The following is a 15,808-nucleotide window of genomic DNA, read 5'->3' on the forward strand; positions in this document are numbered from 1 at the left end:
TCAGGAACAGTACACCAAAACACTAATTAACAAACTATGAGACAGCACCAGCCGGGAGTTCAATGTAGTAAAATAACATGTAAATGTGAGACATTGGTTGTCAACAGAAAAGGCCCATTTCCTCATTTTTATTAAAAAAAAAAGACTATCAGTGATATACAGTGATTAGCATACTGGAGTTCTGTTAACCTATGCACAATGAGGTATCTTAGAATTAAAACTTTAGGGGTTCAAAGTAAGGGTATGATATAGAAAAGATTGAATGGTAGAACAGAGTAGGACTTATTTATATTATGACAAAAGTGAGTATTTGTCAGTTAATAATAAATTGGAGATAGTAAGTTAAGATCATAATTTATATTATGGAAAATGAAGAAATAGGACATGGTTCTATAATTTTTTTAATTTTTCTGTGAAATAAAATATTATGATTTATTTTGTTTTTATCTTTGTTTTTAGGTAAGACTGTGCCAAAATCCCAAACTTCAGTTGAAAAATAGCCCACCATATATACTTGATATTTTGCCTGATACATATCAGCATTTACGACTTATACTGAGTAAATATGATGACAACCAGAAACTTGCCCAACTCAGTGAGAATGAGTACTTTAAAATCTACATTGATAGCCTTATGAAAAAGTCAAAACGGGCAATAAGACTCTTTAAAGAAGGCAAGGAGAGAATGTATGAAGAACAGTCACAGGACAGGTAAGAAGAATATTTCAGATGTTTTGGTGTAAAGGTCATTTATGTTGCTTTTTACTTAATAGTTAACCTAAACGTCACCATGTAATTGTTTTGGGGTAAATGTGAGTCACTTTGTATACAGTCATGTGGTACTTAACAATGGGGATCCTTTACGAGACATGCATTTGTAGACAATTTCATCGTGTGTACATCATAGAGTGTACTTACACAAGAGCTAGATGGTATTACCTACTGCACACCTAGGCTATATGGTATAGCCTGTTGCTCCTAGGCTGCAAATCTATACAGCATGTTACTGTACTTAATACTGTGGGCAATTGCAACAGAATGGTAAGTATTTGTGTGTCTAAATATACCTAAACATAGAAAAGGTATGGTAAAAATACTGTATAAAGGGCTGGGCGCAGTGGCTCACTCCTGTAATACCAGCACTTTGGGAGGCTGAGGCGGGTGGATCACTTGAGGTCGGGAGTTTGAGACCAGCCTGACCAACATGGAGAAACCCCGTCTCTACTGAAAATACAAAATTAGCCCAGTGTGGTGACGCATGCCTATAATCCCAGCTAATCGGGAGGCTGAGGCAGGAGAATAACTTGAACCCGGGAGGCGAAAGTTGCGGTGAGCTGAGATCGTGCCATTGCACTCCAGCCCGGACAACAAGAGCGAAACTCCATCTCAAAAAAAAAAAAAAAAAAAACTGTATAAAAGATAAAAATGGATAACCTGTATACCATGCTTGGAGCTTGCAGGAATGGAAATTGCTCTGAAAGTGAGTAAGTGAATGATGGCAAGTTAATGTGAAGGCCTAGGACTGTTACTGTACATTACTGCAGACCTCAGAAACATTGTACACTTAGGCTACACTAAATTTATAGAAATAAATTTCTCCAATATGAACAGCTTACTGTCACTTTTAAACTTTATAAACTTTTAATTTTTTTTTTTTTTTTTTTTACTTTTTGACTCTGGTATTAACAATTAGCTTAACAAAAATATTTTCTTTATTATTCTATAAGCTTTAAAAATATTTTAAAAATTAAGTTTTTAAAGAAGTTTATAAACTTTTTTGTTAAAACTAAGACACACACACACACATTGGCCTAGACCTGCACAGTGTCAGGATCATCAATATTACTGTCTTCCACGTCCACATCTTACTCCTCCGGAAGGTCTTCAGGAGCATTAGCATGCATGGAGCTATCATCTGTGATAACAGTGCCTTCAGGAATACCTCCTGAAGGGTCTGCCTGAGGCTGTTTTACTGTTAGATATTTTTTAATAAGTAGAAGGAATACCCTGTCAAATAACATTAAGAAGTAGGTAGTATAGTAAATACATCAACTAGTAATATAGTCACTTATAATGTCGTTATCAAGTATTATGTATTATGCATAATTATATGTGCTATGCTTTTATGTGACTGGTGACACAGTAGATTTGTTTACACCAGCATCACCACAAACATGTAATATGTTGCACTATGACCTTGTGATGACTATGACATCACTAGGTAATAGGAATTTTTCAGTTCCATTATAATCTTACTGAAGCACTAACATAAATATGGTCTGTCATTAACTGAAATGTCCTTGACTGAAATGTCATTACAGGGTTCATGACTGTATTTGCTTTTAACATTAATAGCTTTACGTAAATTTACTTACGATAATAACTAGTTCATGAGACAGTATTCTCAATGTTTTAATAGACTTTATTTTTAGAGCCATTTTAGGTTTACAGGAAAATTATTCAGAAATTACAGTTCCTATAAATCTCCTCTGCCCAAGCAGTTTCTCCTATTCATGTCTTGCATTGGTGTGGTATGTTACAGTTGATAACTTATTGTCGATACATTATTATTAACTAAAGCCTAGAGTTTACATTAGGGTCTGCTTTATGTTTTGCACTGTTCTATGCTCCATAAATGCATAACGTCACGTATCTACCATTACAGTGTTGTATAGAATTGTTTCACTGCCCAAAAAATGCCCCGTGATCTACTTTATTGTCTCACTTTTCCCCCCTTGAACCCATGGCCACCACTGATCTCTTTACTGTTTATGTAGTTTTGCCTTCTCCACGGTGTTATATAGTTGGACTCACACAATATGTAACTTTTTCAGATTGACTTTCACCTAACACTTTGCATTTTAGGTTCCTCCGTGTCTTTTCATAACTTGGTAGCTCATTTCTTTATGCCACTGAAGAATACTCCATTGTGTGGTTGTACCACGGTTTGGTTTTTCACTCACACCTTGAACTACATCTCAGTTGCTTCCATTTTTTGGGTAATCATGTATAAAGTTGCAATAAATATTTGTATGTAGGTATTCCTCTGGATTTAGGCTTTTAACTCACTTGGGTAAAATACCTAGCAAGATTGCTGGATTTTCAGGGTATGCATAAGTTTAGAAAGAACATAAGAAACTTTCAAGAAAGTTTGTAAGAAACTCCTTGACTGGTTCCAAAGTGGCTCTACTGTTTTTCATTCCCACCAGCAACAAATGACAGTTCTCAGTGCTCCACATCCACACCAGAATTTGGTATTGGAGACAAGTGTTTTAAAGACATAGTTTGATTGAATCTGCGGATGTGGTAGATGTGGGTGGGAGATGTAACTTCCATCTGTATATTTTTACTTAAGTGAGAAACTGAATTGGGCTTTCAAAGACTGAATTGACATCAACCAAATCCTAATTTTATAGACAAGATTCTTCATTTAGAGATCCTCACTCAAATTTGTTGTTTGGTCATTTTAATGTTAAATTTCAGGATCTATCTTAAACAAAATAAAGAAAATGATAGAGTTTTCCATTTCTGGGCTATTTTAAATATTTATGGAATATTCATGATGATGATAGTTTATTTAGATTTCCAAATTGGAAAATCAATATTAATGAAAATATATAATGTCTGAACATGTTAGTTAAATTTTAGTGTGAGACTCTTAACCTGTCTGTATTTTAGTTTTCTGACATATAGGAAAACCTTTAAGAAACCTCTAAGATTTCTTTCAGGTCGGAAAAACTAGCCCCATTCTGTCTAATAACAGCACAGGGTTATAAAATAGAAAATTCAGTTATGGAGGTATGTGGACTCTAAATTTTCTATGAATACTGGCCAAATACCCATAACAAGTAAAACCATCAAATTCAAACATAAAAAACCCTCTTCCAGATGTAAAATGGCATAAATAATTATGTTTTTATAATTTTCTCTCTCAATTAGAGATGAACCCAAACATACTCGTAGACATCTAACCAATTATGTAACTTTGGGCTCATCACTTAATATTCTTGGGCCACAGTTTATTCATCTTGAGGGTGGTGAATCTTCCAGTTGCCTTTTAACATTAATTAATGCTCTAAACTTCTCCAGGAGTAACAAGAGGAATTTGAGTTGTCACAATGTGACAGAAGTAAGGTAGAGAAATATTGTAGTGATTATTTATTCTTGTAGACTTTTCAAGAACTGCTAACATCTTGGGAAGCCAGATATTTATATTAAAATTTTATTTTTCACATTGTACTTCTTCCATTGACCTACTAAAACTAAGTTCTTTACAAATGTCTTTATAATTCTTTTTTCAAAGTTAGTAGTTTTGAAATTTTTCCTGATCCAGCCAAGTCATCCATTAAATTTTACTCTTTAGAATATCAGGACATTGACAAAGTATATAACTTCTTTGACTAGGATTTTGAGTGGATACAGTGTTTTAATTGGATGTAATCATATATGATGTGGTAAACTTGTATCCCACTTTTACATCTTCTGTGGAAACTTGAAACATTTTCTGACTCAGTAGATGTTTTATAATTTCCATTTGATAATTTTGATAGTTTTGCTTATGTGGAAACATTTCATGGGGGACATTTAAGTTTTGATTGATCATGTATAGATTCCCATAGATTTTGATAGCTCTCATAATGCTGACTGTTGACAATGAGGTCACTCATTCTGTGTATTCTTGCCTACATTCTAAGTGTCCAAGTGAATTTTGTTCACTGTCCTAAATGCAACCCTAAGACAAAATTTATTAGTTTCTATGCTGATATAGCATATCCTTAATTGGATAGTATTCTCATCTTTGTTCTATTTACTGACAGTGTTCTGTGGCCAGCTGTGTTTATGCAGAACTTACATTTGATAAATGTTTCATAATAATTCATAATAATGTACCATTCTTGGTACACCATAACAGGCACATAAACTTTTGAACTGGGTTTCTTTTTCTAGTAATATATTTGGACACATTCATTTCTAGGTTCCCACAGGATTCCAAATGCAAACTGAGTCTAAAATGTGCCATTGCACACGGAGCTCTGAGGCATTTTGCTCTACAGAACATAGAAGAGTCTTCTTAGCATGTTTTCGTGTACAGAGTGGCCTCATTGTGAATAATCAGCATTATGAGTTCTATCAATCTATGAAAATCTATACATTACCAGTCAAAACTTAAAAGTCTCCTATGAAATGTTTCTACATAAGCAAAACGATCAAAGGTAGTTAGGCAACAAAGTCTATGGTTTAGTAGCATGACTCCACCTAATAGGTATGACAACACTCATTATTGGGAATATTATAAATTCACTAAAGAATCGTTTCTTGGATTCTGTAAGTAGCTCACTAGGGACATTACTATAATTGCACAAACAATGGAGGACAGTAATAGTAGAAACAGTAATTTGGATTTAATTGACTTAATCAGTATTACCTCATGTGATTCTGCCCACTTTATTGAAGAAATAGTGCTGAATGAGTACATGAATCAAAATGCGTATTTTTTTTCTTTTTTTGAGATGAAGTCTTGCTCATCACTCAGGCTGGAGTACAGTGGCAGGATCTCGGCTCACTGCAAGCTCCGCCTCCCAGGTTCACACCATTCTCCTGTCTCAGCCTCCCGAGTAGCTGGGACTACAGGTGCCTACCATCATGCCCGGCTAATTTTTTGTATTTTTAGCAGAGATGGGGTTTCACCATGTTAGCCAGGATGGTCTCGATCTCCTGACCTCGTGATCCGCCTGCCTCGGCCTCCTAAAGTGCTGAGATTACAGGCGTGAGCCACCGTACCCAGCCCAAAATGCGTATTTTAATCTTCCTGCACCTCTGTTGTGTCAGCAATAAATGTGAAATTGTTATAAATATAAGGGGAGATGAGAAAAAGTTTAGGTGTCAGTTCTGAACAGATTGCTTTTTAAAATTTTAATTGATTGTTAATTATGAATGAGTAGCCTGAATTTTAAAGCAATTTTATATAAATGTAATAAATAGAAAAATAAATAAGTAAGTGGCATTCAATACATTTCCTAGTTACTTAGGTCCTATGTAGAAGGAGAGAGGTAGAAATTATAGTTACATAATTGTATATGCTACTGAAATAGATATTTAGGGCACAGTGGAAGTCTTTGCCTTGAGAGTAGATAACGATTTCTAGTAAAGAAAAGGCATGAAGAGGCTGCATGCCTCCCCCGATTGATACAGTAAACCTCCATCTTTTATATCATTTTTCCCAAATTGCTACTGTTGCTGGTGTTCTTTTGTTTTGTTTTGTTCTTTTTCTTTCTTTCTCTTTTCCTGCAAACAGTTCAACATCACACTGAGTTGGTGCTCCTCCAGCCGGGTGTCTATACCATTCTGAGCTGACATTTCTGGGAAGAGTAATTCAGTGATTTCTGGCAAGCATAAAGCTTGCATGTGTATGTGTGTATATGTGTAGAGAGAGGGTAAAGAACATGTGGAGAAGTCTGTAGTTTGAAGCACAGAGAAAAGGAGAAACTAAGTATCATGTTACTTAAAGTTTTAGTGGCACAAGTAAAAATGGCAATTGTTATTGCTAACAAATTTGTAATTGACAGGAGGCACTTCTGTGATTTGACTGGCAGTTTCATCATTTAACCGTTTTAATAGTAAAATTTGTTTCATCTGAAAAGTATGTATTAATCAGCTGCTCTGCAAGGTCTGGTGTTGGCCACTGTGTTTTTTAAAACGCTCAGAGATGATGGCTGAAGGATACTGAGATTTTCCATATTTTTGAACTGCTTGAGTGAGCCAGGGCGCCACAACCCATTTTCCCTTCCTACACACTGCTAGACAACCACTGAAAAAAAAAGTCAACTGAGGTGGAAAAAATAGCTCTGCCTTTGATAGACTGTGAATAAAATAAAGATTAACAAAAGCTCTGGCCAGAGAGGAAAACGTAGGTGTTGCCTTAACATTAACATTAACATTAACATTAACATTAACATTAATGTCATTTCAGAGCCCTTGAACCATGCCTTATAAACCAGTGTTGTAGAAAAAATAAATGACAAAATGGGGTGCGTGTGTGTGTGTGTGTGTGTGGTGGAGGGTTACGTGTTTTGTAGTTTAAAAAAGTATTTGACATAGAAAAATTAGCTCTAGAAGAAGCTAGCCTTTATTTAAAATCGGGCAGAAATATTTTTCTCCGTTGACCATTTGGCTAAACAAAGAATAGCTTGTAATCTGCTCCACTGATAAAGTGCCTTTCCCCTTAAAGGACTACAGATCACTATGCTTGCTGTTTCTAATTGTGTTGGTTATTTACAAGATAGTGTACCAAAAAACATTTTGCTACTGGTACATTGAAGATACATAGTTAAAAGATGAATCAAAAACAACAGCAACCACAAAAATAACAACAAGAGCAACGACAAAACAAAAGCTGCAAACAAACCTACTTTCTTTCCTTATATTACTGTATGACATCATTGCTTTGAGTAAAGAATAAAGTAGTAGTAATGTAAATGCTTAAATTTATATTTATACAAATGTTGATAGCGTGGTCATTGAAATAGTTTTGCAAGTCTTCATAGGTTTTCAGTTCACCATATAAAGAGACTGATCCGTATGTATAATCTGTGTTTTAAGTGGTAGTTTTAATAATTACTGGACCTCACAGTTTAATGGGCATGTTTGTAATGCTACGTCACTTACCGCATTTTGTCATAGTCAGCTCTGTATATTGTGAGAAGAAAATGAAAAAAGTGCTGTTTAACTAAGTATAGGAATGTGGAGCCAGGAAATCTCATGCTCTGATGCCATTTCTGCTCCTAGTGTTCTTTGTAACTTTGGCTTCCTGACTCCAGTCTACATTTTTGAGTTATTAAATTATTTTCTGGATATTCATAACATTTTCATCTCAGACATTTCAATATCATAAATGAAAATTAAGTTGTTTCAGACTAAATGCTACTGTTGCTACCTCAGTCTATTGATTTTTCAACTTTAGTAGTAGTTTCTGGTAAAAATATTGTTTTCGTTATTATAATTATTTGTAAGAGAACTAATCTTAAGAAGATTTGTCTTTTATAAGTAAGTTATACTATATTGGATATCTTTCTGTGAAATATGTAATGATACATGAAAGGGAATGGCTTATATTCATCATTAAAAATAATTTTACATTTAAAACATTGACGTAGTTTTTCTGTTACTCCTTTTTTTGTTTACTAATGGTGAAAATTGCAATTATTTTGAATTTGATGAGGACAAAGGTCAAACTGCAAGTAGAAAATATTTCTAAATATATTTATTTCTAAATAAATCAAAATAGGCAACTGATTTCTTTTGAACACAAGTATTTTGATGTAAACATATGCTTTTACTCATTTTTTTCTATATTTGTTTGCATTCAAGGCATTTTTTCCTTTTAAATGGGAAACTAGAGGAATGAAAATATGAATTTTTGATACTTCAAAATAGTAATTTTTAACTTGGATTCAGAAGACAAATAGTAATCAATCTCTTATGTAGAAGTATGTCTGCCAGATAGGAAGTAGAATTTGCTTTAGAAAGCTTGAAAAGTCTTCTGAGATTGATTTATTGTAAATAAATAAAAAGTTCATTTTATCTTGATGAGAATGTTTTTATGCATATTTCAAGCATCTGAGTGATGTGAGTAGACTTTTCTAAAGTTTAGAAATCAAGGGGCTCATTTCTTTAACACACCATGAAAGTAGAGGCCACAAGAAAGTTATTTAGACAAATGTTTTCAGAGTTAAACAAAGGGAGTCTGTTAGGGGTGGCAGGTGAGAGCTTGCAGGACTGTTAAGGACTTTATGGCCCTATGTATTTGGCTAACTGCACCACTGGTGCTTAGCTGGCTATATACAGTGTAATTTTCTTGTTGATTTTTCAGTGAAAGTGAAAGTTTTTTTTTCTTTTTTTTTTTTTAACAGCAGTTTCCTCTCTAGGGTATATTTTACAAAATACAAAAGAAAATAAAATTATTCAGATGTAATTAAAATGAATTCCACCATTAGCTTTTAAAATTTTAATAAAATGCTTACTTGTAATACATTTATTTACTGTTTATTTCATTTATTTAGTTTTTTTTTTTTTTTTAAAGCCCCATGTTAATACCATTCAGTCCCCAATTCCTGGTTTCTTAGTAACTAAAACTTATTGCAAGTATTTTAATTTCTTCTAAATCAGATTATATATTATACACATATGATAGTTGGATATTAAAATTGGGGACTTTTTTCCCCACAGAGAAGCGTTTGTTAAATGTTTATATATTCCTGAGAATGATACCAATTTATTATATATAATAAGCAAACTCACAAGACTCAAGTGAACTTGGCTTTGCAGTGGAATACCTTTTATATTTTTCAGTCTTAGGTAGCTTATTAAAACTGATGTTTTCCTTTCAGTAAATATCTGATGACATTAAAATTTGATAATTAAAATCCAGAAGCACTCAAGAAAGAATGCCTGCTTTTAGTTTCATAATAACAATACTCCCACAAAGAAAGTTGATGAATGATGTCTTTCAAGTGGCAGAGTTGTTATTTAGTTAGAGAAAGCTCCTTTGGCAGTTTCTTATAAAACTGAAGTTTGTTTATAAAACAGACAAGCTACAATGATAATCCTATAGCCTGAAGAGTGCTTGGAAACCTAGCCCAAGAAGACTCTTGTTTTTCAGCGATTTAACAAAGAAGTGGAGTTTCCAAGAATCCAAACAGATTAGCATTCAGTGCTAATTGGGTAGGGTGTAAAATAGTATTCATGTCTGATTGTTTTGATGTGAAGTGCTTCATAACCATTCAGTTTTCTAATTTTTTTAATATTAATCTTTTGTCTTTTCCAATTTATTGTTTGAGCATGAGTTTTTGTTTGACTATACAAGTGTACATCAATGGTTCATAGATGTGCTGTAAACAGCAAGACACACGTGAGATCATTACAAAAAGTGCCTTTTAGAGATTAAAATAATACAGATTGAGGCTCTGTTGTTCAGTGGAAACATTGAAGAACAAATTAAACTGAAAGGTAATTTAGACGTCCTATTGAAATGCATTACTTTGAAAACCTGACCATGTGATTATAATATACCACTTTCACATATAATCACAAATGTGTGACTGTATTCGTTTCTTTGGGCTGCCGTAACGAAGTACCACATACTGGGTGGCTTAAACAACAGAAAGTTATTCTCTCACATTTCTGGAGGCAAGAAATATGAAATCAGGGTGTCAGCCAGCAGGGTGTTGCCCCCTCAGAACCCTCTAGAATAGGTAATTTCTATGTCTGTCTTAGTTTCTGGTAGCTCCAGGCATTCCTCAGCTTATGGCAGCGTAAGTCTGTGCTCTGTCATCACACAGTGTTCTCTGTGTATGTACGTCTGTATCCAAATTTCCCTCTTATAAAAATACCAGTGATTTTGGATCAGGGCCTGCCCTTGTGACCCCATCTTGACTTCATTACAGCTGCAACGACACTGTTTTGAAACAAGGTCATATTGACAGGTAGGATTGAGGTTAGAATTTAAACATATCTTTTTAGGGGACACCATTCAATCCCTAACAGTGACCAAATATGGCAGTGTACATTTATACTAAGAAGGGGAAGAAAGTTGAAACTCATTAGAACATGTCATGGAAGTTTGAAAAACTTAGATTAATAGAATATAATACCAAACAAAATTACTATAATTATTTTTTATAAAGATCTGTAGCTCAAATAAGATTTTTTCAGGTGTGTAATGCATGGTTAATTTATTTGTGCATTACTTTTTATAAGTATTATTGGAAAACATGGTGTATTCTACATTTACCAATAATACATTTTTATATTTATTGATATAATTGAATTTGTAAGTACCTTTTTATAACATTCTTACTGATTTTAATGTATAAAATGCCATCTCTGTAGAAATTATTAATAATACAAATATGTAGATTTAATTTACATTTATAATATTAATAGCCCTAGTTATTTCTTAACAATCCCTGTTTAATTTTGTGATAATCCTGAAGGATTAATTAGAATAGTTAATTATAACTTATTAAATCTGTTTTTAAAGTTTTCTCTATTGCACATAGAAAAGAAATAATTGGGAAGTGTTTTCCATGTTGGTAGCAAAGAAAAGGCGACACCACATTCATTTTGTCTTTAGTATTAAAATATGAAGTATTAAACATGATTTCAATTCAAATTTTAGGAAATCAATTTGAGGATTTTAGTTTAAACAAGAGTAAATGATTGTTTCCGAAAGTGGCATGCTGAATGGTTTAAACCATGGGTCAGCAAACTGTACAGAGCCAGATAGTAAATATTTTAGACTTTGCCAGATGGTCTCTGGCAATTAGTCAGCTTTGCCTCTGTACTAGGAAAGCAGACATAGACAGTCTGTAAATTAATTGGCATGGCTATATTTTAATGAAAATTTATTTACAAAAATGAGCCAGACCAAAGTGGACCATTGGGTGGTCCTTCACCAACCCTTGGCTTAAAGTACCAATCTAATTTTTGGAGAGTAAAATTTTAAAACTATGTTATCCACACCGATCTGTCATATAAGTTGCATTATATATAAGTTTCATCAACACAGACTGAGTATATAAGTTGGCTAAAAGTAACAATACTCATTTAACAATACAACTGCTGTCAGAGACCCAGGCTCTTTCTGGCTGATTGTAATTCCTTTCCTTAGCATGTTGCGTTTTATCTTCATTCTGTTTCCTTCACAGTTGTAGAATTCCTGCTGCAGCTTCATTTTTTAAGGATACAAGGCAGGAAAGGAGAAGGGCAGCACCACACGTGTCTGTCTGCTTATCTTGGATTGAAAAGCTGCCACAGTACCTTTCCACCTACTTGCTTTATCTATCCGATTCTCTTCGGTATTATTTAGGCCACTGGGTCACTCCACGTTACAAAGGTAGCGGTATATTGAAACTTTGATATTTCAGCCTCCATAGCAAAGCAAGGCAAGGGAGAAAGGGTATTTACTCATTCAGTCTAAATTGTCAAAAGAGATAGTCAGATATCCACAGACACTGTTTATTTAAACATGGTATAACTTGGCTTTAAGGCATATTTCTTTAAAAATATATTGTCAAGAACTATGAAGAGCCTGAAGCTACTTTGCCATACTTTTAGTGCTAGCAGAAGACAGGAGAATATTTGGTCAGGAAAAATGAACGGTTTATTAGTCACAGAGGGACAGCATTAGGCAAGGTGTCATCATTTGTGCCAGGTCACCAACCCTCAGTTTCTACAGGACAGTATAAAGGGCAGGAGACACCTGTATGTGCAGTGGCTGGCATTGCAGATGAACCCCAAGCCTGAGGACCCTGAATCTTTTATAATGGACAGTAAACCTGCCTGACCCTTGCCCTGGAAGGAGACATTATCTTTGTTGAACTAGACTGCAAACCTCTTTTTTTTTTTTCCCAGAGGAAAACACTGTCCCTATTATCTAAGGCTGTTTGCTACACAAATGTTCCTGAAAGGATAATTTGAAAGGCTGTCAGTATCTGGTTGCATGACATGAAAAAATGTGAGAGACCTATAGATACTTCTCCCCAAAATATTTATGTTCTGTTCATTCTTAAAAACCATAATTGTATCTCATGTTCTCAGTTTTGAATACTACTTAAGAGTAAGGATATTGATTCTTTTTTGGATTATTGGTAAGCTTAAAATCTTGGGTTCTGCCATTTTAATATATATATAATAAACTATGTATTTGACATATCTAGTATGTATATTAGAAATCTCACATGTATATGAAATAATGTGATCTCCAGAACAACTGTGGAAACTTTGTGTGTGGTGTAAACATTTTTCATTCCTTTTTTTTTTTTTTTTTGAGATGAAGTCTTGCTCTGTCGCCCAGGCTAGAGTGCAGGGGTGCAAACTCGGCTCACTGCAAACTTCGCCTCCTGGGTTCACGCCATTCTCTGCCTCAGCCTCCTGAGTAGCTGGGACTGCAGGCACCCACCATCATGCCCAGCTAGTGTTTTTTTTAGTAGAGATGGGGTTTCACCATGTTAGTCAGGACAGTCTTGATCTCCTGACCTCATGATCTGCCCGCCTTGGCCTCCCAATGTGCTGGGATTACAAGCGTGAGCCACCGCGCCCGGCCTTTTTTTTTTTTTTTTTTGAGATGAAGTCTTGCTCTGTTGCCCAGGCTGGAGTGCAGTGGCACGATCTTGGCTCACTGCAACCTCTGCCTCCCAGGTTCAAGCTATTCTCCTGCCTCAGCCTCCCAAGTAGCTGGGACTACAGGTGCACGTCACCATGCCCAGCTAATTTTTTTTGTATTTTTGTAGAGACAGGGTTTCACCATGTTGGCCTGATTGGTCTCGAACTCCTGACCTCAGGTGATCTGCCCACCTCGGCCTCCTAAAGTGCTGGGCTTACAGGCATGAGCCACCGTGCTCAGCCTACATTTTTTATTCTTGTTTGCATTCTAGAAAAAAAAAAAAACTTTAAAGAAGAAACAATTTTAAAAAGACGGTTTCATTTCAAACTCGTTATCCTTTAGAAAGAGAAGAGGATTCTGTTTTCTTTTTTTTTCTTAAGTAATATACTTCATTCACTTTTCAACTTTGACTACTGTAATTTTAGGTTTAGACCCAAATAATTGATTTCAGTAGGTAAGGAAGGTTGAAATTATGTGATATAAGGATGATACTATTTATCTTTGTTATCAGTGTCTAAACCTCAGAGATGAGCACCAGGTAGTCCAATTCCATTTTCCTGTGTGAAGAAGCTAAATAGACTGGCGGTTACATGATTTGACACACTGGGGTGTGCATATAATATTCATGTGTGATATATTTCTAAATGAAGTCTCATTACCAGTTAGCATGTCTGAGCCTGCAGCTGTTGGCATATGAAGGGTATCAGAATTGTAATGCCTTTTTCAACTTTGTTTCAGGAGGACTCATTTGAACAATTATAATTGCACATTTTATGGTTGTGAAAATGAACTGTTGTGTTTTCTCTTCATTAAACCAGAATTAATATTGGTCTGGTCAGTCGATGCAACTTTTTTTTTTCCTAACAAGGTGATTGTATTCGTTAGTTAAATTTAGAAAGACTGTTTAAAGCTTTATTTTTCAAACATACCTTTTTCTGTATCTCTTCCTTTCTCACTCTGTTTGTGTATATACATGTGTGAAATATTGCTTGTAACTTTTTAAGCATTTAATTTGTCTCAATGGGCACAGATTTTTAAAAAGGAAGAAAGAAAGATTACCTAGTTTTTTTCTGAGCTGTATTAATGATAAAGCATCTCAGCTCATTTTACAGATGCTGAAAACACTTCACGTTTTGTTCTAAAGGTTTTTGTAGGGCATATTGATTTCCTATGATTGTACAATATGTGGAGCTGTCAATTTTATTCTTTTTCCAGAGATTTCAGAAAATTTTAATTTAACTAAAGATTTCCATACTGGTCAGCTGGGTCTCATTTATCTGATTAAAATAGGTTTGCATGGGTACAAGTCCTAAAGCAAATTCTCCTTACCAAATTTTTTGTCAAGTTTTTCCTTTTTAATACTAATTTTAGTTTGTTCTCATTGCAATTGCATATGTAAAAAATATGTTTTGATAAAACAACTGGAACTTTGAAGTTAATAATTTATCACAATACTTTTTTCCCCATTATATCAACACTTGGTAAACTACAGACTGTGAGCCTAATCCAGGTTGTATTTCCTTCTTTGAGTAAATTTTCAATGACAGAGCCATGCTCATTAATTTACTTACTGTCTGTGGCTACAATGGCAGAGGTAAGTGGTTCCATAGAGACGATCTGGCCTGCAGAGCTCAAAACTTTTTGCTCTCTGGGCTTTATTGAAAATGTTTGCTGACTCCTGCATTACTGATATCATTTTCATAACAGTGTTAAAAACTTGACATTTTTAAACTTAAATACTTTTTTCTTTTTGCTGTTTTCTTCTCTACCCTATTTCTGCCAACAGTTCTTTGTCAATTACCATTGTGATCTTCTAAAGGCAAAAAAATGGTAGGTAGTCAATGACTGATAGCTATAGGCCTATGAAACTAACATTTCCTATCTTGTCTCAATATTCTGATGTGTATAATCGTTTTAAAACATAATAAATTTAGGCCTTTTTTGTTTTTGTTTTTAACACAAGATGTGCCACTAATGTCTGACAAGCATTTAATCTAGTGGCTTTCCTGCATTTTCTGTGGATCAGATGCATTCTAATCCTCTGAAATGATTATTAAGTACAGATTCCCAGCCTTTATATAATGCCTGCTAAATTTACCAGTTAGGATCTACACATATGTATTGGTAAATAGTGCCCTAGCAGTTTCTGACATTCTGTCTGCTTTCAGAATCCATGTGAGTCAGATTATCTCCTTTTATGTATAAGATTATCAAGGACTATTGAGGTGGCACAGGTGGGGATAGAATCCTGGATGTGTTCAGAACTCTTTTCATTTTACTAAGCTTCCTTTATACTACCGGAGGAATCCACTTCCAGTCATGAGTGACTTGAAAGAGGGGGCCGGGCATGATGGGTCATGCCTGTGATCCCAAGACTTTGCGAGGTCAGGAGATTGAGACCATCCTGGCCAACATGATGAAACCCCATCTCTATCAAAAATGGAAAAATTAGCTCGGTGTGGTGGCATGCTCCTGTAATTCCAGCTGCTCAGGAGGCTGAGGCAGGAGAATGGCTTGAACCCGGTAGTTGGAGATTGCAGTGACCAAGATGGCAGCACTGCATTCCAGCCTGGTGGCAGAGCAAGAGCGAGACTCCATCTCCAAAAAAAAAAAAAAAAAAAAAAAAAAAAATGCCCCCCCAAAAAAA

The 15,808-nt window shown here is 34.8% G+C and overlaps 1 protein-coding gene across 2 annotated transcripts in view; it reads left to right on the top strand.

The window, feature by feature from the left end:
- Window positions 1-15,808, top strand: part of CBLB (Cbl proto-oncogene B, E3 ubiquitin protein ligase) — a 216,023-nt gene that overhangs the window by 15,570 nt on the left and 184,645 nt on the right. For both annotated transcript variants that reach the window (XM_011952954.1, XM_011952953.1), the window contains exon 3: window positions 460-710. In XM_011952954.1, the coding sequence (XP_011808344.1) occupies window positions 460-710 (251 nt within the window). The remainder of the gene's footprint in view (window positions 1-459; window positions 711-15,808) is intronic.

The sequence above is a fragment of the Colobus angolensis genome, unplaced genomic scaffold (genome assembly GCF_000951035.1).
Source record: "Colobus angolensis palliatus isolate OR3802 unplaced genomic scaffold, Cang.pa_1.0 Scaffold353, whole genome shotgun sequence".
Classification (NCBI taxonomy): domain Eukaryota; kingdom Metazoa; phylum Chordata; class Mammalia; order Primates; family Cercopithecidae; genus Colobus; species Colobus angolensis.